Source organism: Papilio polytes, unplaced genomic scaffold, assembly GCF_000836215.1.
Source record: "Papilio polytes unplaced genomic scaffold, Ppol_1.0 DF824269.1, whole genome shotgun sequence".
Taxonomy (NCBI): domain Eukaryota; kingdom Metazoa; phylum Arthropoda; class Insecta; order Lepidoptera; family Papilionidae; genus Papilio; species Papilio polytes.
Window position 1 is genome coordinate 1,620,437 of NW_013524935.1, and position 26,052 is coordinate 1,646,488.

At 33.3% G+C, this 26,052-nt stretch overlaps 3 protein-coding genes across 6 annotated transcripts in view; 2 read left to right on the forward strand and 1 right to left on the reverse strand.

Moving 5' to 3' along the window:
* LOC106108287 (calcium release-activated calcium channel protein 1-like) overlaps window positions 1–8,610 on the reverse strand; it is a 35,940-nt gene extending 27,330 nt beyond the window's left edge. The window contains exon 1 of one of the 2 annotated variants that reach the window (XM_013289417.1): window positions 8,258–8,610. The gene's annotated coding sequence lies outside the window, so the exon portion shown is untranslated. The remainder of the gene's footprint in view (window positions 1–8,257) is intronic. The other variant, XM_013289433.1, reaches the window with a different exon arrangement.
* The window catches only part of LOC106108304 (methyl-CpG-binding domain protein 4-like), a 20,396-nt gene extending 7,137 nt beyond the window's left edge, over window positions 1–13,259 (forward strand). The window contains exons 1-2 of one of the 2 annotated variants that reach the window (XM_013289446.1): window positions 8,694–8,768; window positions 12,223–13,259. In XM_013289446.1, the coding sequence (XP_013144900.1) occupies window positions 12,234–12,956 (723 nt within the window). In that variant the 5' untranslated portion in view covers window positions 8,694–8,768; window positions 12,223–12,233 and the 3' untranslated portion in view covers window positions 12,957–13,259. Of the gene's footprint in view, window positions 1–8,693; window positions 8,769–12,222 lie in introns of those variants that run through there. The other variant, XM_013289440.1, reaches the window with a different exon arrangement.
* Window positions 13,260–14,196: 937 nt separating this feature from the next.
* LOC106108276 (apyrase-like) lies at window positions 14,197–25,127 on the forward strand. Of its 2 annotated transcripts, none has more exons than XM_013289403.1 (11): window positions 14,197–14,379; window positions 18,651–18,873; window positions 19,124–19,321; window positions 19,813–19,943; window positions 20,881–21,031; window positions 21,593–21,719; window positions 22,902–23,059; window positions 23,184–23,265; window positions 23,765–23,923; window positions 24,222–24,361; window positions 24,589–25,127. In XM_013289403.1, exons 1-11 carry the CDS (start codon window positions 14,270–14,272, stop codon window positions 24,712–24,714), a joined length of 1,605 nt encoding a protein of 534 aa, XP_013144857.1. In that variant the 5' UTR covers window positions 14,197–14,269; the 3' UTR covers window positions 24,715–25,127. The 2 variants fall into 2 exon arrangements, with proteins under 2 accessions (XP_013144857.1, XP_013144849.1); XM_013289395.1 differs by lacking the exon at window positions 14,197–14,379 and adding an exon at window positions 16,651–17,017.
* Window positions 25,128–26,052: the final 925 nt, after the last annotated feature.

A 26,052-nucleotide genomic window follows, 5' to 3' on the forward strand; every position in this document is an offset into this window, starting at 1 on the left:
TGTTTTTCGTCGCGTCTGTAGGGCGCGTGGGCGTTAAGATATTTCCAGGTGATAATGACGAGTCTCTTTTTCTCTTCCCTACGTCTCTTGTTTCTCTGATAATAAGTTTATTATTCTTAATATAAGCTTCATTTCCTTTTTCTTTCTCTAATTTTAATTGTTCTTGTAGATTCCTGCGGAGTGCTATAGTTTCTTTTGATAAGTCTTCCGTTATGTAAATATTTTTTGGCATTTTGGTTTTGCTTTTCAATATCTCTATTTTCTTTTGGTAAGAAGTAAGAGCAATGAGTATAGGTCTTACTTTTCCTTCCTCTTTACGTCCCAATCTATGAATTTTATTTATTTCAAATTTTTCAACATTAACTTGTGTGCTTTGTAAATTTAAACATATAATATCGAATAGTTCTTTATAGCTGCTCTCATTTTCTTTAACACCGTGCATTATTATATTGTTTCTCCTATTCGCGTCTTCCAGATATTTTAATTTTCTGTTTAATGACTGTATTTCCAGTTTTAAGCTGTTATTTTCTTCAATTATTGGTTTTATTTTATCATCTATAACTCGCATTAAATTAGTAGTTACGTTCTCTGTAATTATTATTGTTTGTTTTTCTAATTCAATTTTCATCATTTGGAATAATTTAAACATATCTTCTGACATTCCATGAGTATCCATAATTCGATTTTTAGTTTTATACTCTTTGATTGAAATCGTAGAAGTTTTCCTCAATTGACACTCAATTAACGTGTTTTTGAACGGAATACTATGTCCTTATGTTGGCAACTCGTCAGATGTCAAATGTCAAAAGTTTGTTTACTATGACTTGTCAGTTAAGTTGAATAATCGTCGTTATGCACAGTCACTGTCGTTGAATCTTCATTATTATTATTTTAAATGACTGTTAACTGTTATAATTGGAGCACTGTTTTTGCGATTATCCAAAAGTTTTCGTATCCTATGTGTTGTTGCAGTGAAAAATACGATTCTTCTTGGTTTCTTAAACTTCGTTCACCGCTATATAGTGTTAAAATACTATGTTAACTATTTGTTATATAATTAAAATTGGGAGCCACAATAGAACACTGTTTACACTTTGACAACCGGAACCGGAAATCTATCTTGCTATTTCGCCGGCTTGAAAATAAAAAAATAATAAAAAAAAATGAATAATTATATTATTCGGTGATAACATATCTTTTTAATAATGAAAGAATTTTTAAAATCGGCCCTGTAGTTTTTGAGTTATTTCAATACATACGAAAATACAAATCTTTCCTCTTTACAATAATAGTAAAGATTATTATCATGCAAAGCCCAGTATAACATCCTGATAAAACAGAAAAAAGTACCAATTAAACAAGTCACGGTTGAAATTTAGTTCAGTACCAAAATGTTTTTTAACATGGAAAATCGATTTGATAAAATCATAACGTATTGGATGTTTTTTATCCGAGGCTAATGGAAAAGAATTTAATATGTTAACGTGTGAAAAGCGATCAATGCATGTTTGATGCTTGCCACAAATCATTACGCAAAAAGTAGACGTGTAAAATTAATGGTTTTCGTTCTATTTAGCCAAAACATAAAATTCATAACGAGTTGTTGATTGAATATGCGTTACATTAACCAAATAATCGATTAGGAACTGTAGTTTAACCACAATCAGTTAAATTATAATTGAATTTCAAATTACAAAGATTACGTAGTCACAAATTCATAACTTTAACTTTACAAGACAAAGAAGAAAGATAAGTATTTTGATTTACATACAACGGCCGCTTTTAACTGAATGACAATTTTTTCTCGAGTAGTTTTACCCTACGTTATATGTGACCTTTGTATTACCTAAACGGATTAGAAGTTCAAATGTTTTATTGATTGTTCCCTGAACCTCGAAGTGCCTAAATGGTACGGTCAGTTGATTTCCATTTCACTCGATACTGTTATTAATTGGCTTTCTGTTCAAAGTTTTTTTTTAAATCATAAACTAGCTGTTCGTATCCAAATTATTTACACCCTGAGTTTAACAGCGTGAAAATATATAGCCTAAAGCGTGACGTAAGTGTAGGGGTATTTATTAAAAAAAAACAATTATTCAAAAATATGCTGTAATTGCAAAGACCTGTGTGTTTACGCTTTATTATATTAGATAAACCAGCGCTTGACCACGATTCTACCTAAACTAAGTGAAGACGCAGTCGAAGGATTACGCGCTAGCTTAGTAAGTACCTATTCACCCTGATCTTAAAGACACCCACGTTATAACGGGACGGGAACACAGACGCCGGCAACTTGTTCCATTCCTTTGCGGTGCGCAAGAAACGATGAGTCAATCCTTAAATTGGAATGAAGTCAGTTCATACTTTGATGGGTACATAATACAATGACGCCTTTTTTATACTTTTTTTTGTACACCAGCTAACACATCATTACATTTTTTTATCTGGCAGATTAAGTACATTGTACATTGAACGTAACCGTAACCTTTTTTACTTTGCTTTTATTTATTACATTTTTTGTCTATTCGGTATTTGTAGATTTGAATATTTTAATGTGATTTTGATTACGTTTTTGTATTCAAAAGGAGTCAAATTCTTTCATCCGAAGAATTAACAAGATTTAGGGCCTGTCATAAAATTGTAAATTGTTTGAAAACAATTCAAAGTGTTTACACGTATATTTTAACATGTCGGATTTTGTTCACTTATCTAACAATAACGTCATTTTTAAGCTATCTGAGCCGCTATCAGCCAGTGGTGGACATGCCCTTTAACAAGGTAGAAAATAAAACTATAGAAAATCGTTTAAAAGTTAACTGGTCATTTAAGTAAGTCTCATAGTGTAAACGTATCACGATTTACGACAAATATTCAATAAAAGACTACGTAAATAACCAGTTGGCAGTAACTTTTTTTTTTTGGCATAACTCTATTGGTTTGCTATTTGATTCAATTGGTCTATACCTAGAATACATAACGAATGTACAAATATACAAGAATAGCTGGAATAAAGCACGGAACTTGAAACATCAATTATCTACAAGTCACATTTCCTTCCTGCGCAATTATCTACGATGAGTATACAATTTTTTTGCTTTAAAATTCGACAATGATGAGATTTTGATTAATGCTTTGCGTCTGTTGTAAATGACAACAGTTTTTATGGCATTGTTCAATTTGTTAATAGTGAAATGTTTGAAAATGTACAAAGTAATCTACGAGTATTACATAATTATGTATATATTTGTAAACTGAAAAACATTGTAAAAATATTAACAAACACAACTTAAGGCGCTTGTGACTCAGAGGTGGAGTCAAACATTACAAATTTTAAAAATAAAAAATACGTTCTAATACTTTTTGGATGCTCTTTGTAGTAACCTTTTTAATATGTCACTAATTTGGTCAGAAAAAGCGATATCAAGTATCAAGTATCGATAATATTCGAGACATAAAAATGTAGGTTTTGTTTGGTTAAAACCTAAATAAAAGCGATATAAAACAAGTCTTTTACTTTGTGACTGACGGCTTAAATGTGTTGAAATGAGTAAAACACTGATGTGGTTAACCGGTCGTAAAACAGCCTCGCCTTTGCTCGACGGAAAGTCGTTAAATTAGAGGAAGGATCTTCAACTCGCTAAAGTAACGTAAGGTCGGATTCGCGAATGGCTACCCGTATTAAATTTTTTCAAAAAATATTTTGTAGTTAATTCAAAAACACGTTCAGGATGTTGATGAGACTGCCACGTTACTATCGCGTCGTATTCTGTTTGCGGACTACCATGTTTTCGGAGACTCGTTGGATGGGTTTCGAAAGCATCATGCAAAAGCGCTGTGCCTCCTTAAAGCAGCGAGTGCGTCACACCCCTAATAGCATTCTGGGTGCGTTAATGGATAGGTGGGACTTAGCGATGCTGGCTTGCTGGATCAGGTTACATGTAAACTAGTGTTTACTGACCTCGCTGTGTTATAGCATAAAGAGGAAAGAATTATATTTTTGTATGTATTGAAATAAGTCAAAAACTACGGACCCGATTTTAAAAATTGTTTTACCGTTACAAAGATAATTTATCTGTGAGTAACATGGGCTGTGCTTTTCATTATTTTTCAAACTCACACGGGCGGAATCGCGAGCAACAGCTAGTATTATTATATGTTAATTGATTGTTTGTGTTATGTAATTTCTACTAGTTTTATAAGTTCAATCATTAACACTCTATGGATCTTTGTTATCCGAAATATTATTATTATTATTAATACTCGTGTTATGGTAAAGAACGGTATAACACGCCTCTTTAGGTTTGTAAAAAATCTGAAGTAAAATGAAGCATATGCCAGCAACATTTTAAGCTAATGAAAACAATCTTGGAGTGCACAAAAGCCTTGTAATTAGCAAGCATCAAACATCATGTTTATCTTAACTGTGATCTGAGATCGTAATTATTAAGACACGATTCTAAAATCGGGTTTTTCCGATTTGTTTTAAGTGCTAGTTCTACGTACTTTGGATATATTAGGTACATTAAAAAGTAACAATAAAAAAACTACATATAACATGTTTTATGTTGAAATTGGAAAACTTTAATGTGGTAGGTATTTGAGACGGTGCCGGCGATGACGGTACTGCAGGTGTTAAAAATATTAGCTCTCATTGTTTAAAAAAAAAGTAAAGACAATACTTTTATAAGTTCAATACTTTACATCTATACTTAATATCATAAAGAGGAAAGATTTGTATTTTTGGATTTGTATGTATTGACAAGATTTAAAAAAAACATTTTAAAAATCTTTCACCATTAAAAAGCTATGTTTTCACTGAGTAACGTAGGCTATGTTTTATTATTTTTTATTTCACGCAGTCGCGAGTAACAGCTAGTCATTTATAAACAGCTATTACTTATTCTGCAGAGTTTTGTTATCCCTTTTAAGAAAAAAGACAGCAATAGTCTTCGCACGCGAAAGCGTCTGTGGCTCAGGGGTTTGTGCTGAAACTTGTAATCCACAGATCCTGGGCTCAAATCCCGCCATGTACCAATGTGATTTTCGATTTTTCGGATTTCACATGTACATAATTTTCCCGACGTTCTTACAGTGAACGAATACATTTTGATGCAACCTGCACATATCGGCGAAGAAATTCAAAGACATCTAGTCAACCAACTCGCACTGGGCCAGCGTGATTGACTACAGCCTAGTCACCCCTTACTTAGGGTAGGCTCCGAGCCCTTCAGTGGGGACGTATAGTGAGCTGGTAATGATGATGATGACACCAGAATGCACCCGGATATTATAGAATATCGATATATTTTTAAACTATGTTACAGCATCAATGAACGAATCGTGATAACCGGTCGCAGTGTGAACTAGTTCGTGTAAGGAATCATTAACAAGTCTAACATTGTTACATTAGACATGTAACAATAGCTAAATTGTTCATTGTCTAAGTAAAGACTTGTAGTCACAAATTGTTACATCAATCGATTTAAATGTATGACCTTCGATTGACGATAAATACATTTTTTGCACTGGTTGGATGTCATAAAATAATTAGGGCCTGTCCCACCAAATTGTAAATTGTCTGATAACAATCCAACGTGTTAAATATGTGATGGAAATATAGGATTTTGTTATAATATCTTATCTAATAGCGACGTCATTTATAAGCTGTTTGAGCCTCTAGCAGCCAGTGGTGGGACAGACCCTTAAAGGTATTTACTAAGATAATGAGTACCATTTTTTGACCAAATTACTCGACATCAGCTGGGATCGTGGTCTAGTACAAGTACTACTCAAATAACAGTAGGTTTTCATTGTTTGGTGTAGTGTTTCGACAGTACTGTTGTTAAAATGTTCCGTAGCTTTTTGATTATGTTAAAATTTATACCAATGCGTGTAATAAAGACTTTGAAATAGAAAATCTTTGGTAACATTCTCTGAGCACGTTAAAATAAGACTGTACGTGTTCTTAACATTTTTATACATATTTATTTTATTTCAAAAATAGTTACAAATATTACAAGATTAAAGAAAAATTACAAAATATTTTTTAAAAAAAAAGCCGCAATTTTAGATGACGTCACAGATAGATTGTTTCGTAGTAACTAGATTTTACGGTTAGTTTCCACTGCAGTAATAAATGTACAAAATCGTTATATTTCAATTTATTGAATAGGCTGAGCAGGATGACAATTAACTTGTACAAATATTCTACCAATGAAAACCTGGCTTAAAATTACCAATTTATATCGATACTATAATATCTACACTAATATGAAAAAGAGGAAAGATTTGTGTTTTGGATTTTTGTACGTATTCGAATAACTCAAAAACTACTGGGCCGATTTCAAAAATTCTTACACCAAAACAAAGCTATTTCATCAGTGAGTAACATAGGCTATATTTTTTAATTCCACGAGAACGAATTCGCGAGCAAAAGCTAGTATAAAATTTTAGTATTGTGTTCGTATACTATGTAATGCATGCAGTAATAAATGTTTCAGAACTTACGAGTTATAAGAAGTCATAAAAACGTATATGCTGTTCTTATCTACAAATCGGTACAAGTACACGGAGTTTTTCTATTTTGAATTTTTGTTACGTAAATATGAATTTGAATATGTTCGAGAGATTTGAATTAATGGAGGTTAAATGCTAATTTGTTATACGTTCATTACCGAGGTCAAGATCTTGTTACCTATGAGTTCTCACTGAAAACATGTTGTTATACTAGTTTTTCATATGAATGAAGTTTCCGATATTATTTAAACCACAGTCTTAAGATCGTTTTCAAAAACAAGTGAGAAAGTGTCCGTTTGAAGCAACTTTGGGAAGACTTGGGTATAAATTATTACCATCCCTTTCATGCCCCTGGTGTCTACCAGAGACGAGAATATATTTCAATGCAAGAATTTCATTAGTGGATTTTCCTAGTAATCTAGAATACCTAGGTGATATGTGAAACAGAAAACTGCTGCAGTTCCAAGTTTAGACTTTAATTGGAATTCTTTAACGGTTATTTTTTGTTAGTGCTAATTACGCTTAGCGTTAAAAAAAGTGGTCGACTCCTTACCAAAGAATATACTTAAAAGGAACTTAATTAACACGGAAAAAAATAAACTGGGTTCCCAAGTAAAGTGAGGTAACTCCCAATTTATGAAAAACAGTTGATTTGTACGTTTAAAAATTCTTATAGCAATAAATACGATTTATAGATCGTTTAATAAGTGTGAATAATTTTATTAATAATCGATACTAATATTATAAAGAGGAAAGATTTGTATTTTTGTATGTATTGAAATAACTTAAAAATTATTGGGCCAATTTTAATAATTCTTTCATTTTAATAGTTCATACTAACTACTACTACTTTAGTATGCGTTATTTTTGTTGTGTATAACCTAACCTTGATATTCCATTAAGTGACAAACAATATGTAAAATATTACAAATTGGTTAAGTAAAGCCAATCGTTTTCTAAATTCAAATAATTATTATTCATTCAAATCTTATCTTACTTCTTACTAATATTATAAATGCGAAAGTTTAGATGGATGGATGTTTGTTAGAGTTTGTAGTCTAAACGGCTGAACGGATCTCGATGAATATTGGCATAGACATAGAGGATAGTCTGGAAGAACACATAGGCTACTCATTTTTGTTTTTTATAATTCCGCGCGGACAGAGTTGCGGGCGAAAGATAGTATTAAATATTTTTGGTGCAGACAGTGTTAACAGATTTTTGATTAATAATTTAACCTTGATATTTAATGTTGTTGTAATGTCTGAATTTAAATCTGCGTAGTATCAATATCAAATATTTAGGATTTCGGTTTGGTAATTTTCAAACTACCGACACATTTTTTTTTAAACTAAAGGGTATTTTTACTGCAATATTCATAGAAACATGAGTTTTAAAGAAAAGGAAATATGCAGAAATTATACGCAACTTGTCCTATCCGCATGCCAAATGTACTGAGGAAGTAAAAGGTAAGTCGGAAACATTGCCAAGACCGTAATCTATCTATGGACATGTTATATTTACCTCTCGGTTCACTAACAGTCGATTTAAATACACTTAAACTCTGATTAACGACTTGATTAGCAAGGAAACGTCAGCGTCGCCGGTAATGACCGTTTAGACCATACGACTCGCAGACCTTGATACTCTTGTTTATGTTTGCTTTAAACATTTATAACGTTAAATCACTTAATACTGTCCGCTAATTGAATACAAACATTTGATTAAGAAAAATTCTTACCACAACTGCTCCTTTACTACAGAACGCTTAACATTATCCATTGTAAAATGTGCTGTATCACTTCTGGTTAGAATTTAAATTACGAGAAGATCCGTACACAATTTAAAAAAAAAAGAAAACTCTTCCGTCAACTTTGAAACAATGATTTCCGTTCAATAGCAAACTGTAAACTCAACACAGGACACAAAGACGACTTGAATTCGCGTATCGTTTTGTAAACAAGCGCACGAAAACTTTTGGCCGTCTCACAAAACAAATCGCGATCGTAATCGTTTGACGTTTAATGTTTTTTTATTATTTTTTTTTACGATATATTGCGCGGAGCACGTGCTGCCGCGACGGTGCAGCCTTCCGCAATAAACGTTCGAATACTGGCCGCTAAGAAAGAGGAGCCACCAAGTAGGCCGCATATAAATTCAATCCGACACCAGCTGATCTAGTCCCCAGTTGGCAAGTTAACAATGGCACAATGGTGTAGGTTAATAATCGCATTGTTATTAATGCAACGAAGGTAGGTTTTTTAATTAATTTGTTGCATTTTGCGTATAATGTCGAGTGTAAAAAATGCAATACACCTAATTTTTATAATTAAACTAGCCCATCCCGTGTCCGCATGTAATTATAAATATTTTATTTTATTTATTACTATTGTGAAATTTTCAATTGCAAATATCAAAATTCGAATGCACAAATGACAACCATGGCAACCTTGCTTCTGTGATGTTGGCAGCTTGTAGTTTATGGTCCCTTTCCCACATGGAGGTTTTTTCCAATTTCTTTACCCCCTAAATTTAGGAGCGTGAAAATATGCTTAATGCGTGTCGTAAGCGTAGGGAATTTGATTAAAGAAAGTAATTATTTAAACATATTCTGTGATTACTGACATCCTACGCCACGTAGTACGAGTTTACGCTTTATTATATTAGTATAGATATAGGTCAAATTAAGTCAGAAACAAGAGAATGCTATAAATATTACGTCTATGGTGAAAATGGAATAAGTGTAACGCTTTACGTACAGAAAATGATTTAACATCACATTTTAGTTACAGCACAATCAATTGTGGTTACTAACCATAAACAAAATTCTACCCAATTGTTACTTTTTGTTAATAAAAACTTCGCTCGTAACATTAAATAGTGTTGCCACTGCTAAAACTAGTGTACACACATATTTTCCCGTATCAAAATATTTTTCGACTGCGCAATTTTTAAGGTTATATTTTTCTCGCATAACTAAAAATCAACTTATTATCTGAAACAATGAAGTATGACGTACTGGCAGATGTTTTTTGCAGTTTTCCGTAACGCCAATTATAAAGTTAATTAAGACGGTATTTAAATTTTATTGAAGTTATTACAAAGCATTATATGCTTCGCCACTTGATCTAGGAAAGTCTAACGGAGATGACACTCCCCGGCGACGCCTGGACGATAATTTCACAAGTGCTTTTTGTGGTACTAATTTGGTAAAATTGCCTTAAGTGTTTCTGAAAAAGGACTTCATTTTATCTATTCTATCTTTTGCCCGTTCTATCCGTGTGAAATTTAAAAATAATAATGCTTATGTTATTCACAGATAAATTACCTTTCTAGGGGTCATGAGTTTTTGAGCCTATTCATTACAATTAAAAAAAGTTTTCCCCTTTATAATATTAGTATAGACAAGTAGATATTTCTATAAAATATAAATACGAAACATTCGCTATGTTCTGGAGAGTTCAAATCACCTTAAGACTATACCGATTAAAGTTAATGAACAAGAAAATTCATTCAATATTAACCGTTCTTTAATATACTTGACTAAGTGCACGACGCGTACCCAACATGATCGCACTGAGGTCATGACCGTTTGCATTGAGTTGCATTGAGACACACGTCCGGCACATGTTAATGCACATATACAAGAAATAGTTAAATTGTACACAAACGTATTTAAATGCTAAATTATAAGCAAAATGTAAATAAAAAAACATAGGTTTTCTTTTATTTTTAATGGTACCAATTATTCCCTCCGTAAATAAAAACACAATATGCAATTCCCTAGACTTAATGACAGAGCCATCTATCGGTTTATTTGTAAACCTAAATCATCACAGTTTGTATAGATTGCGAGTCGTGTACTTCCGCTTAAATTAGATTTCCGGTAGGATAAAAATACACAATATTTAAAATCGTAGTAATAATGCCTCAAGGGATAATTACTAACTAGTTTTGTATTTTTTACCTTAAACAGATACTTTATGTTCTAGCTATATTTTCTAGTTTTAAAAATAACAGAATATTTACCAAAGAAGCAAATTACAGTTTCTATTCTGTATTAATTCCATATTCGATAAGTTCTTTGTTATGATTTATTGACATGAGTCATGGTCGATCAATCAGCCTAAAAGTATTACAAGATTCAAACTCCGGATGCTCTCGGTATGCCTTTCAACAACTACATATGGGTCCACTACAGATGGAACAAGTTACATACAAGTCCCTTCCTCCGCATCGATATGCGTTCCGCTAATATCCAAAATTGTATTTCGATGTCTCGTGCATAATTGTGAGCAGCTATAAAGTTTGAATAGCAATGTACAATTTGATATTAAGGCGTGTCCACACTATAGAAGCGTATATTTCGATATCTTACAAACATGTGGGTACGCAACACGGATGTGTACAATGTTATTAATTGAATAACGCATCGATGTTTTTTGTTTATACAGGATGTTGTGAACGTCCGATGATTATTTTATGCGAATATAAACATTATGTTCATGGTTTTAGGTTGCTTGTTATAAAAAGGCTAATTTGTTTTTTAATTGATAAATCGATTGTATTTTTTCCGTCAATTATTTAACAAACGTATATTCCAACCGCTGCACGTGAAAGCGTTTTATGGTTAATTTTTACAATCTACACTAAGGGACTTTCTTAGTGTCGTTAACGGGTCTGAGTCGGGCAATAGATATTTTAAATTTGACTAACTACATTCTTATGTAAATATTATAACCTCTGATGTTTTTGAGTTCCCATTGAGATTAACTAACGATAATCATACTTCATACCATATTATAAATGCGAAAGTTTAGATGGATGGATGTTTGTTAGAGTATGTAGCCTAAACGGCTGAACGGATTTCCATGAAATTTGGTACAGATGTAGAGGATATTCTGGAAGAACACATAGGGTACTTACTTTTGTTTTTTTTAAATTCCACGCGGACGGAGTCGCGGGCGAAAGCTAGTTGCTTTGTATTTAATCAGCATTTTAAAGTTTCTATGATCGTTGGATTACTTGAAACAATAGCACTAATAAGAAATATGACTTAAATTGTTTACTAAAAGCTACTAAATTTTAGACAAAAATGCGCAGTTTATTCGTAACAAAATCCGTTATGTATTTACGGTATTCTTCGCAAAAAAAACTTCAACAATCTGTGTCAAAATTATAATATTAATACATTTTTATCAATTCCTGCCTAACATTCTATTCACGAACAGACTCAGTTCTACGAAATGATGATATTTTTCAAAGTTTACAACTTAACGATAGGTTTTCCCCAACTTATATACCTAAAACGCCTTCGACGCATTAAGTAGCAATCATTATCAATCAGTTTCGAATAAATTCCGGCTGTTATTTTCAAATATGTTATATGCTCACATAAATTAAAATAACACAATGAAATATGACCAATTTTTACCATCATGTGTTTCTTTTTATGGAATTTCAATGTTTTTAAATCTCAGTTTTTATTATTATTTCCGTTCAAAATTTTAACTAAATTCATTTAATAAATTCAGAAATATGCTTAGCAGTTGTCTAAATACAAGTATAGTAAAATTATATAGAGGAAATATTTGTATTATTACAAGTAATTAATAAAACTAAAAACTAATTGACCGATTCCAAAAAATGTTTTGCCATTAGAAAGCTAAATAAGTTGAAACATTAATCTAATGCTACTTGTTTCAGAGACTACAGAAATGTCCGCCAACGATAGCTGCATCAGCAGATTTTTCAAAGAAGATCACGTTAGAGGAGCCAAAGAAATAAGTCCCATAAGACTGACGTCACAAGCAAACGATTCCTCACAAGATCTCAGCCAAACATCTTTGGATTCAGAATCTGATGGCTTAACACTATCACAATTAACATTAGAAGAGCCCGAACCAATAATCATTAAGCCATTCTATAATATAAGTGTACGAAAAATGCCGACTTCACCTCATTATGTAATCGAAGAAGAATTCTCACAGAACCCTTGGGCAATGTTAATAGCAACGATATTTCTGACAAAAACATCCGCTAAAACCGCCAGGCGCTATATGAGAAGTTTTTTCGATGAATATCAGTCACCGTATGACGTTTTAAACGATACTCCTACGTCATTGGAAAGGTTCTTTGAAAATTTGGGCCTTCGGAAACGTGGACATATGATTTGGAAGCTTAGTTACCAATTTGTATCGTCGAAGTGGCGTAGAGCAGGCGATTTGTGTGGTATAGGTAAGTATGGCGAAGATGCTTATAGAATTTTCTGTTTAGGTCACACGGATGTGAACCCTGGGGATAGGTATTTAAAGCTGTATTTGGATTGGCTCAGCAAAAATACAGAATTTCTTGAAGTTAATGGAATTATTGATAGTGAATGCGTTATCGAAGATCCTGTTCTTAATTATTATAGAATAACTCTTAGAGAAACTGAATAAATAGGTTGTGTTTTAAAATATTTTATAGAAAAAGAAATAATCAAATTAAACTTCCCTTTGTGGCAAATCTTTATAGAAAATGTGTCTTAAAAATCATGTTTTGCGTTCCAAATAAAAGTGCATTATCCCGTGCCATGTTATGACGTCATAGCTCCCAAGTAAAGTCAAAAAGAAAAAAATGAACCATCGTTAGAACGTTACATAAATTTGTGCAAGTAAATCTTTGTTGCAATCTGTACTTTCTAATTATTTAATAAAAAATATGTCTGTAAATCGATTATTTATATCATTCGCTAAATAAAGTACGGCACATCATACATTTGTATAAAGAATGTATTTTATTGTTTCATACCCTTTAGTTATAGTGGAAGATATTTTTATTTTAAATTTGCAGTTTAGATCAAAATCATACAAGGACATCACAAAATATAACAAAGTAATATAAAATACTAATTAACTTAGGTAACTAATTCACATTATTCAACATTAAATTAAGCCTTGGTTCGAGATTAAGTTGCTTAAGCTATTATTAAGAAGTGTGTTAGAACATAACCTATACATTACTGTAAAAAATGTGATTTTATAAAAGAGTTCTTCCAGACTATCCTCTACATCTATACCAAATTTCATCGAAATCTGTTCAGCCGTTTAGGCTACAGACTCTAACAAACATCCATCCATCTAAACTTTCGAATTAATTTATTATGAAGTATGAGTTTACAATCAAAATAATAGATTTTAATTAAAGTGCCATCTAGTAGCTACTAGTAGAACTAACACTCCCATAGATAACAAAATGAGGGCATTGAAATGCAAATACGCACTGCTTTTTAATTACATTTATACCAAATTAATGCTAATTTAACAGGCTACAATTTGTAATGCCTAATTATTATCTATATATATATATATACTAAAGAGTAAAGATTTGTATTTTTGTATGTATTGAGATATCTCAAAAACTACTAGGACGATTTTAAAAATTCTTTCATCAATATTATGGTAATTTATTTGTGAGTAACATAAACTTTACATTTTTTTTCTCACGCGGACGAAGTCGCGAGTCACGGCTAGCATAAAACATCTCAAAACTTAAATATAAAGCTGACTAAGTAATGTTAAGTTCAATAAGGATCAAGGTAAGAGTGTACAGTTATCTCAAATATTACGAACGCAGTTCACATACGAATGCACCGTCTTTTAAAATAACATCGAAATATTTAAACCGAAAGATACTCTAGTTTTTATGTTCCACATGAAAGTACCAGTCGGCCAAGAGACCTCGTGTGGGAAGGTCTTGTTTTGTTCCAACAATGTTGCGTGTCATAAACATATTATTTATATTTAGTCTAGTTAGCGGTGCTATAGTGAAAAAAGCGATTTATAAATTAGATATAATACATTACAATGATTTCCACGCAAGGTAAGTTTTTGATATTGCTAATTAGTTGTTTGTATTACAAGTTGCCAGGTTTACATTTATAATTGCGAGGGTAACTACAAAAGTGTATACTTATTTTAGGTTATTTTTTGTGTTTTATCGTGGACTAACTTTCGCCCGGGACTCCGTCTATGTGGAATTAAAATAAAAACAAAAGTAGCCTGTTATCACACTATGCTCTACATCAATGTCTAATTGCGTCGAGATTTGTTGAGCCGTTTAGACTACAAACTCTAGTAAATATCTAATCTTTCGCGTTTATATTAGTAATTAATGATTAAATTAATTCCAATAAGTTTACTAATTACGAAAGAAAAATATTTCCTTATTTATCTAGTCTTCATTCATTTTTCATTAACCTTCTTTTGTAATTAACTCAGATCTATTTTGCTATCGTTAATTACAGCACAGTTTTCTGTTTTCCTTAACACGTATAGATAATAATAATTTTACATTTTAAAAGTCTAGTTAATTCTATTGCGAAGTTATTGTAACATCGTGTAAAGGTAAGTTTACCCCTCGACGTATTACTCCCATGAATCATTTACCACAAAAAACCCAGCTTAAAGAATCGATTTTTAAGCCGGGATTCCACCGCTTCTGCGCTAACCGAATGCATTTTAATGACAATTCAGAATCGGATTTTTTTTTATAATATAAGACAAACGAGTAAGCTGCCACTTGAATCCGCCCATAGACATCCGCAGTTGCAGATGCGTTGCCTACCCTTAATCGACGGAAGAGGAGACGCACATAAACAGCATATTTCCTCTTCCTGTGCGTATCCATCCCATCCTCTTCTTTTAAGCAAAGGGTAGAAAGGAAAAGGATTAAAATTAAGCCATCGGCTCCACACTCATCAGACGAAAAGCGGAATTGCTCCCACTTCACGCCTGTCTTCTGTGTGGTCGTGGTATTCCAACGGGCGAGCCGACCCATTCGTGCGAAGATGTTAAAGCGGGCTCTACCACTGTGGATTATTGCGTTACTATGATTTTTAAATTTACGCGTCTATACGAACTCTATCTCTATGTTTTTATTAGAGAAAGAGACGGATAGCAATATCATCACAATACGTGTACTCCGACAGTAGAAATTCACCCTTAGATTGAGCTTGGGTTATCCGTTTATCTTCAAAGTTCAAAGCGCATTTAGTTTAAACATCGAAGTAGTAAATGACAACTACATTTTAATTCTCATTGATTAATCTGCCGCAACCTTGGTTATCAGAGTTTTGCAATCAATGTTTACATTTGCGTAGGAAATTCAAAACATATATGCGGTTTATAAATCACGATTCATTTATTTTAACTTATGACTGTACTAGCTGTTCCCGTGCGGCTTTATCCGCACGTAATTATAATAAGTTTATTTTATTGTTTACATTTTTCAAATGTCAATTTTCAAATCCATAAATAACAACCTTGCACTCTTGATGTTGGCAGCTTGTAGTTTATGGTCCCTTTCTCACATGATGGTTTTTTCTAATTTCTTTACCCCCCTAAGTGCAATAGCGTCAAAATATCTCCTTAAGCGTGTCGTAATTGTAGGCCTTTTCGATAAAGAAAGAATTATTCAAAAATATGCTGTGATTGCTGACATCCTACGCAGAGTGTGTGTTTACGCTTTATTATACAATGTATAGAAGTATAGATTATATTAAAAGAGAGTTACAGAGGTGGAGGGGAGTTTAGGGGGCAGCTTCCCCTTCAAGACCTAGCCTAGACCATCGACTAGCGACGCCTATGTTCTTACGGTATTTCTTATTTTATGCTATTTCAGAAATTCTATTCAATTTACAAAATGTAACACATTAATCTCCTGTCCTTTATACACACGTTCACTGTAAAATGTTTCAAGTTTTATTATATTTCGGGAACTACACAATAGACTTTTTTGATACTTTCGCTATTGTATATTTCGAGTACAATAGGAAACGAGGCGAGATATAAAATGATACGAATGTTTCAGCTGGAAAAACCCTGAAGACATGAATTTCGCATGAAAAAGGTTTTGTAGTATTCGTTGGTCAAAGAAGTGAAAACTATTGAATACGATAGATCAATCGACGTGGAATATTTACCAGTTTTCACTTAGGTTTTGATGGACTAGTTGCGACCGCCTTTTGTATAGAGTTAGGCATTTTGTAATTTTCAAGTATTGGCGTTCATAAAACCTTCTTCACAATGGTTTCCATGGTAACGTTTGACAATGACATGTTGTTTATTATACTTGTTATATATTTACAAAAATGTTCAGTGCTGAAAATACATTTAAAGCAATCAAATACAATGTATTAAAAAGTAATGTGATCTTGATACGCTAATTGAGACACTATCCCAATATAGTTAAAGTATAACTTTCTCTGAAGGACAATAGAGAGAAAAAGTTTAGAGAATACCTTGACCTCTCGTTATTTCATTACTCATTGTAGTTATCTAGTGAGGCACACGTCAGTTGTTCGTCGATCACGAACAACGAAGGTCGCTTTTCCCTTAGAAATGATCGCGCTAAAGTGTTTAGTGTCTGTGATAATATTCAGTTCAGTCGACGGATTCGCGTTACCGTTTGAAGGATTATACGAATTGGATATTATACATTACAACGATTTCCACGCAAGGTTTGTTTTCATTTTTAGTTTATAAACAAATCAATGTATTGCGAAATAGTATATCTAGTTAAACACCGTTTGGTGGTTTATTATCACATTTCTGGAAGTAACTAATTGCGTTAATTATATTCTCTGACAAAAAAATGTAAATAAATATAATAGAACTTCGATAAGTTAAAGTGCAAGGGAAACACACAATATTTTAAGTTATAGAGGTTTAAATTTATCAAGGGTCTATGTTGTTGAGGTTTTGGGCTCTGATGGGAAGGGAACATATAGTTATAGAGGTTTTTAAGTTACCGAGGTTTGAGTTATCGAGGTTCTGTATTAATAACTGCTATTATTACTAGCATTGTGCTAAGGAAAATAAGTAGAGACGTATTTTACCAGTTAACTTTTCACCAATCATTTTGAGCATCAATTGATTTTGTGTGATTGGTCAACGATATTCATTAGTTAAAGAACACCATCGTGTTGGTTTACGTTCAACGAAAACAATAGATATAATAAATTTACCTAATATATCGACATTTACAAATATGAAACCGCTGCGGTTTTGCACAGAATGTTGATATTCGATACTCTTGTATTGAAAATATGTAAAATACATACAGAAAAATGCAATAATTTATAGTGTTACTAGCCTTCTAGGACTCCGTCCGCGTGGAATTAAAAAAGTGAGTAGCCTATGTGTTCTTCCAGACTACCTTCTATACCAAATTTCATTAAAATCCGTTCAGCCGTTTAGGCTACAAACTCTAACAAACATCCATCCATCTAAACTTTCGCATTTATAATATTAGTATTATGATTTTAATTACTGTAGAAGAAAAAAAAAATGCTTTGTTGTAATAAAAAAAAGTTAAACAGACAAATCTTACTCTTACTTAATCCCAAAATCAGATATTTACTAATAATTGATTTTACTAGAGTCTGATTAAATTTTCTTAGTCTTATGTTAGCAAGGAAACGTCAAACATAATCAACTCTTTTTTATTTACATTTGTTTCACCAAGAAAATTCCTTCAGAATTAGATAATTACTTGTTTGTTTAATATCGTTTATGATTTCATCATAATGAAAATAACACGGAGTACAGTAATTACAACACTTTATGTGCGACGTATTTAAATAAACGACTAGAGTATTCAAAACAATATAATGGTATGTAAGAGTGGTTATTCAGTCTGACATAAATAACAATACTTGCAGAACGAAGGAAGTAACGTATTACGTATGACTGTGTCAATAGAAACCAATTGCTATTGAAGTTAGTTTGTTAATATGATAAAGTGGCAACTTTACAGTCAATTTAATGGAAATTAAAAAATTATAACTAACAAACCACTCGATTCTACGAATTGATGGATTTTCTGACGTATGACGTCATTTAATACGCATTGTTTTCGAAATTTTCGGAATAGCTTAGTAAGAGCGACTACCTTTGACTAAACTATCGCACATCTATTGTGCGGTTGTCCATTGTTTAGCAGCTGTTTAGTTGCAGAACTAAAAATAGACTAGTGTGCGCACCTCCATATAAGCACATAAGAATCAAAGCGAGACTAAACAGTTGTGCTATTTACTTATAGGTGTACGCCCCCAAACAAACTATAGTTTACTACCTTCCATTTAATTGCAGGTATGAAGAAACGTCAGTGGACACGCCGACATGTCACTTCAACAACGGATCATGCTTGGGCGGCTTCCCGCGGTTGTACAGCGAAATTATGGAGCTGAGGAAAGAAAAGCCGAAATCCTTGCTGCTGAATGCCGGCGACAGCTTCCAGGGAACTTACTGGTATACATTACTTAAGTGGAATATCACTCAGGAGTTCATGAATTTGTTGCCCCATGATGCACATGTAAGTAACTGGCAGTACCTGTCGTAACTTTAAAACAATTTTATGCTTGTTTTTAACAGAGTTATAGCTACGCAAGAAGAGAAAGAAATTGATACTAAATGAGGGTAGATGGATTCAAAAGACGAAAACTATTAAATCGGCTCCAAAAGGGGGACAGAGTAACATGACAACGATTGCCTAATTACCTCTCTGGATTAATCTACGTTACTCATTTTAGGTTGTTTATTATAATCTATATCTTGTTATACAGGCAATTGGTAATCACGAGTTTGACGATGGTCCTGAAGGCCTCGCGCCGTACTTAAGAGCGCTCAAAGCACCGGTCCTCGCCGCCAATATGGACGTCAGTCAGGAGCCCTCGCTACAGAATTTGTTCAGACCGCACATTATTGTGAAGCGTGGAGGAAGAAAGATTGGCATTATCGGATTGATTACTACCGACACACAGGTAATTGTTCTGTATATAAGTGCGATTATTTTTGATATGTTTTATTTGTCTATTGCATAATGCAAGCAGACATGACACTCGTGACTAATACGTTTTAACCTTATGTCTTTGAGTTAGGCTTACACAGGTGTGCATCGCAAACAAACCATTTACACAGTAATGGACAATATGCTCTACGACTAAAGTATGATTTCCGTAAACGTTGATTTAAAATGTTTTTGTGTACAAATTGCCCTTTTTTAAGCTATTTTCAATTTATTTACCCCCTAAGTTAGATAGCTTGAATGTATATAGTAAGTGTAGGGCTTTTTATTAAAGAATTAATTATTCAAAAATATGCTGTGATTGGTGACATCCTACGTCACAAAGTAGTGTGTGTTTACGCTTTATTGTGTTAGTATAGATGAAAAAATCTTTTAAGACCTTGTTGAATTCCTCCGTAGCTTTAGAATTATTGCACTTATAACATACTGAAATGTGTATGTTTTCAGAAATTGTCATCCCCTGGCAAGGTCGTGTTCACGGACCCATTGGAGGCGACAGAACGCGAAGCGAACTTGTTGACAGAAAAGGGGATCGATATAATCATTGTATTGTCACATTGTGGACTTGAAGTTGATAAGTGAGTGTTTTTAATAATATATTTAGCTTTTAAGCGTCGACTGTCTAAACATGTAATAAAAATTAATTAATATGTGATAATAAATATTTAATCAGCTCAAAAACACATTGCAACATAATAAATACAATTGAACAAAAACTACAAATGAGGAAAAATTTAAAAACTAATATGTCGGAGGCAATTGTTGGATCTTAACAATGCATAGAATATAATATTTCAGATATCTGTTTACTTTTTAATTCCTAATTTACCTCAGTAGTGTTTTATGATTCTCTTTTTTTGTATTTATGTGTACGTCATCTCGCAAATATGTAAATGTCACTGATCTTTATAAATAGACAGGCTACAAGAAGTATTTTGTGCGTATTTCATTGTCGCCATTTCGTGTCGCAATTGGTGGCTGTGGCGAGAATTAAAAGTAGTAATATAGATTAGCTGTCTTTTGCATTAGCAGTCGTGTTTTAATTGGATCGGAGCAAGACTGATTTCCAAGAAATGTATCCATTTATAGAGATCAGTGTAAGTGTGTGAGTGAATACACTATTAATACAAAATGTCAAAGATTAGTTAATACCAGACACGAAGCTATCTTATCGACAGAGTATCAAGAATGTGCCTATAATATAAATAAGAGCGGTTATATCAGATATTTAGTTATATAACACGAAATGATCACGCACATCAATGCCTATGTGATAAGATAACATCTTGTTAACGTATGCCATTGAATGCTAAATACTAAGGGCCTGTCCCACAATTCTTGTAAATTATCAGATAACAATCCAACGTATGAAATATGTGAATATCGGATTTTGTTAACTTGTCTGACGGTGACGTCACTTTTAAGCTATCTGAGCCTCTATCAGCCAGTGGTGGGACAGGCCCTTATTATTATAGTATTAGTACAAAAAGTCATCCATTTCTCTATATTTTACAGACAAATCGCACGTGAACACGGCAAGCACGTTGATATTATAGTGGGTGGACATTCCCACTCCTTACTCTGGAACGGTCCAGCGCCCAGCGGGGAAAAAGTTGAGGATTCTTACCCTGTATTCATAGAAACTAGCAAGGAAAAGAACCATCAAGTAAGTTTCGAAACCATATCTTGTAATTAGAAGATAAAAACGTTCTTAAACGGTCTAAAAAACAAAGGACTCGGTTTAGTAAGTTTTTACGGTTTACGGTTGAACATAAGGTTTTTTATTGATACTGGTTTTTGGCCGCGACTCCGTCCTCGTGGAATTAAAAAAACTGAGTAGCCTATGTGTTCTTCCAGACTATACTCTACGTCAATGCCAATTTTCATCGAAATCCGTTAAGCCGTTTAGGCTACAAACTCTAACAAACAAACATCCATCTATCCATCCATCCATCCAAACTCTCGCATTTATAATATTAGTATGATTACGTATCCGTAGAACAAATTACTCACGGCCGGATACTGAAACGAAACATAAACACTTGATAAGCGCCGATTACACTCTGGCAGACGTAAACATTTGAATTGTATTTCGATTTCAAGCGTGGCCTCATTATTCAAGACGCTGTAACATATTTTAATTTCGTTTCAATATTCGATCGCAGATTAACAAAAAAGACTTGAGGTTTGTGTGCAGGTTAATGACTAAGTTTCCCCTGTTTTCCAGGTTCTGATAGTGCAAGCGTCAGCATTCACGAAATACATGGGCAATTTGACCGTTTACTTCGACTATCTGGGCCGATACGTGAAATGGGAAGGCGGGCCAATATTCCTTGACCGTTCTATACCTGAAGGTACAAACTTCTTACTTATATTTAGTACCAGTTTTATTATTACTAACGCCCTGGGCGAGGACGCTCTCTTTTGAGCACTTAAAGATGAACATAAGGTTATTTAGGACTGTTGATTAGCCGACCTTTGGCGTCCATTTTTGTACATCGCCCTGGGCGGTGGCTCAACCGTGCCCTAGCCTAAGGCAGGTCTTGATTAATGTCATACTTAAGTAAAAGTTTAGATGGAATGACTGTCTGGAAAAACACATACTTACCAAGATCTTTATTCTTTTATCCCATTTAATATAGATAATGCTCGGTTCACATTTGGCCAATATAATTGGATAGTTGTGACGGCCAGTTATAAATTTAGTGGACTCATTGGCACCATTTAGTGTTAAGAGTATACAAGTTGCAGTCCAATACTGACCAACTGTACTGGCCAAGTTTAAACCGGGCAATATTAAATATTTTATACAGGTGTTTAGTTATGTAATCCATGGTTGTAATGTTTATGATGAGATTTCATAAACATGGTGATTTTTTTTCCTTGTTTGTTTATAATATTAGTTTCTGTAATATAATAGCTGATAATATGACCTCTGTCGAATGAGTTAATTCATGATAACCTTATGATATAGATAAGACGCTAATCATTCATTTGAGTTAATTATTTTAAAAAAAAGTTAATATCTGCAAGTATAGTTAACATTATTTACCGTCTGTCATATATCACTCCAGTTATCGTCGCGACGCGATATCTCTGATATGTTTTGCATGATTTTTAGTCGAAAACCGCTGTATTATTTACACAGACTAAAAGCTTGCTATTAGTTGGGCGAAAATCAAAGAGGAAAAATTTTCCGCTTACATCAATTGACCTGTGATATTCCGTGTCGCTGGCTAAAATTTAATTCTTCGTCATTTGCTCCGCAAACATGTGCCTACGTTTTAATTATGTGATTTTTTTTAAATGACATACAGACGTTTAAGTTTAATTTTTATGTATAGATCATCATCATCAACTTGCCCTTGTCCCTACCGAGGGTCGGCACAGTGCTGCTCTTCCATACATTTCTATCAGCCATCATATATGAATGTAATCCTTCCTTAAGCATATCCTCTTTCACATCATCCATCCATACTTACTTCGGTCTCTACCTTTGTAAGCCATTTTTATGTGTAGATGTTTGTATGTTTCAGATGCAAAGATAAAGAAGAAATTGGAACCTTATGCGAAGCTAGTCCATGAAGCAGAGAATGTTCTAGTAGGGGAGGCAGTGAGGACGTTAAGTGCAGACGACTGTGTGTTTGGGGAATGTGCGCTTGGTGATCTACTGGTTGACGCAATGACAGACTATGTAAGACTTAATGTACGAGAGAATCTTAATCTATGTCTCGCCACAGAGTACTACGCGAGTGGAGAAAAAAGAGCACGTTATATTTATCTACTAAAATCATTTTCTTAATGTTCTTTTTGTTTAGGCCAGGGCAAATGTAAAAAGTGATTACGAGCATCTGTCGTTCATTCAGCGAGGAAACATCAAAGCATCAATTTTAAGTGGAAGTAAGTATATTTTGAACTGAAATTATAACATAGACATTTAAGAAATATAGACAAGGCATAGTGAACATTTTTACTCCATTACTTTCTCTGAAAGGTATTAATATCATGTTATTAAATAAACTAAACTAAAAATAATAAAATACATTTCAATGTTATTTAAAACACCTTTTACCAATTACTTTAAATACAATCATACTAATAGTGTAAATGTGAAAGTTTAGATGGATGTTTGTTAGAGTTCGTAGCCTAATCGGTTGAACCGATTTCGATTAAATTTAGTATAGATGTAGAGGATAGGCTACTCATTTTTTTTAAATTCAATTGACAGCATCAGTGAGATTATGTTAAAAAGTTTCTAATGGAATGTCAACTATGCCTACTCTATATTTTTTTAAATCTCTGACTTATAATTATTTTCACTGATTCATTGATATTAGTCAGGAGATTTTTACTGGGACAGTCAGAGTAATGTTTTTATTGATTTAATTCCTTGTTACAGATATTACAAAGGGAACCATCTTTGACATACTGCCGTTCAATGACCGCGTGGTATCATTCGAGCTGTCGGGGCGGGACGTGCGCGCGGCGCTGGAGCGCAGCGTCAGCGAGGCGTGGGACTTAACGCCCTTCAAAGGTCCATGGCTATTACAAGTGTCAGGTAATCATATTAATATTATTAATAATTCCAAGTAGGGTTTGCGACAGGCCGGCAGCCGGCCGCAAATATTAGTGCCGAATCATAAAGTAGGTTTTTGATAGACCCTACAGGAGTAGGATAAGGACGAAGGTGATGATGAACTGCTTTCGATGGAATTTGGTACAGATGTAGAGGATAGTCTGGAAGAACACATAGGCTCCTCACTTTAATTTTTTTGTACGCGGACAGAGTCGCGGGCGAAAGCGAGTCAGAAACATTAAAGTAAAATTATTAATCGTGTGTATTGACTTTGTTTCAGGTCTTAATGTAACATACAATATATCGCTACCTGAAGGTCATCGTATTGTGTCTGCGAGTTCTAAATCTCCATTGGAGGATGACAAATATTACCAAGTGACAGCGCCTACTTACTTAGCCGATGGTGGGGATGGTTTCACGGTGAGCATGTTTTAAATTAATTTTTTGAAAAAAAAATATGAATCTATGTACAGTCCCACGGAACTGTAAATTGTCTGATAACAATCTAACATGTAAAATGTATGATAGAAATATCGGATTTGTTATCTAACAGTGACGTCATTTTAAAGCTATCTGACCCTCTATCAGCCAGTCGTGGGACAGGCCCTTTTAAATACAATGCAAATATTATAAATGTTTTGTTTCAGATGTTCAAGACTGGAAAGAAGAATGTTAAAATAATTGGTCGCGATGAGAAAATCTTAGAACTTTATATAAATAAAAATTCTCCTATAGATGTAAGGACAGACGGAAGAATCGAGATTCTACAGTGATACATAGTTAAAGTTTTAGAACAAATATCATAGAAATAATTGTATAAGTTATGTTTATATAAATTATTTGTTAATAAGAAACAATTACTTTAATTATTTAAAAAGACAGTAATAATATATTTTTAATTTATTCGTTTTGGTACTAAAAACCATAGAATACAGAATTATTCTGTTTAATCTATATTCTTATACTCTGTACAATACTTGATTTAAAAATACGCCAAAGTAGAGGTTATTTGTAATAAAACTCAATCCTCATTATTATTACCAAATTTAATATACTAATTTGAGACAAAAAAAAGCATAAAGAGGCTAAAAGTTAAGTAAATCGTTCACTAACTATGCGTAGGTGATGTTAACTATTATTTTATATTTAATAATTATTTATGTAATAAAAGTATTGTTTTTAATTAGAATGTTGTTTTATTTCGTTTAAATACAACGCACATGAAAAACTTACTTACCTTGAAGTATTACCAATTAAAAAAATCGATTATTATTAACATTATACAGTTAAATCAATATTTAAGAAAAAAATTTCAAGGACATGCTTTCGCATATTGATTCAGATTATTTTGGACTCCGACCAACGGCCAAATTCGGAATCTAACTGGTTGTCTAAACGCTGCTATTTTAGTCGCGGGATAATAATGGGTTAAAATATTCGCCTGTAGCTGTCCAGAAGGTCACTTCTAGTAAATAATTTTCTCCTTAAAAGTTAATAACTTCCTTTATAAAAGTAACTAACTTTCGCCAGCGACTGCCTGCATGTAATTAAACAAAACAAAACTGAGTAGCCTATATAATGACAGTGGTAGAGCCCGCTTTAACATCTTCGCACGAATGAGCAGGCTCGCCCGGTGTAATACCACGATCACATAGAAAACAGGCGTGAAGTAGTAGCAATTCCTCGTTTCGCCTAAAGAGTGTCTTTAAGAGGAAAGATTTTAGAAGACGCCTTTTTTAAGAGGAAAGGATTGGAAGGAAAAGTAGATTTGACGGTGGAGAAGACGCATAGGAAGAGGAAATGTCCTCTTCATGTGCGTCTCCTTCTCCGGCAATTAAGGGTAGGCAACGCATCTGCAAATGCGGATGTTATGGGCAGCGGTCGCTTTCCGTTTCGGTGGATTCAGGTGGCCACTTGTTCGTTTGCCACCTTGTATTATGAAAAAAAATTGTTCTTCCGGACTACCCTCTACGTCTATGCCAAATTTCATCGAAATCCGTTCAGTAGTTTAGGCTACAAACTGACAAACATCCATCCATCCTAACTTTCGCGTTTATATTTTTAGTAAGATGAAAGGTTTTTCCTACAATTAATTGTATAACTGTGGTTAC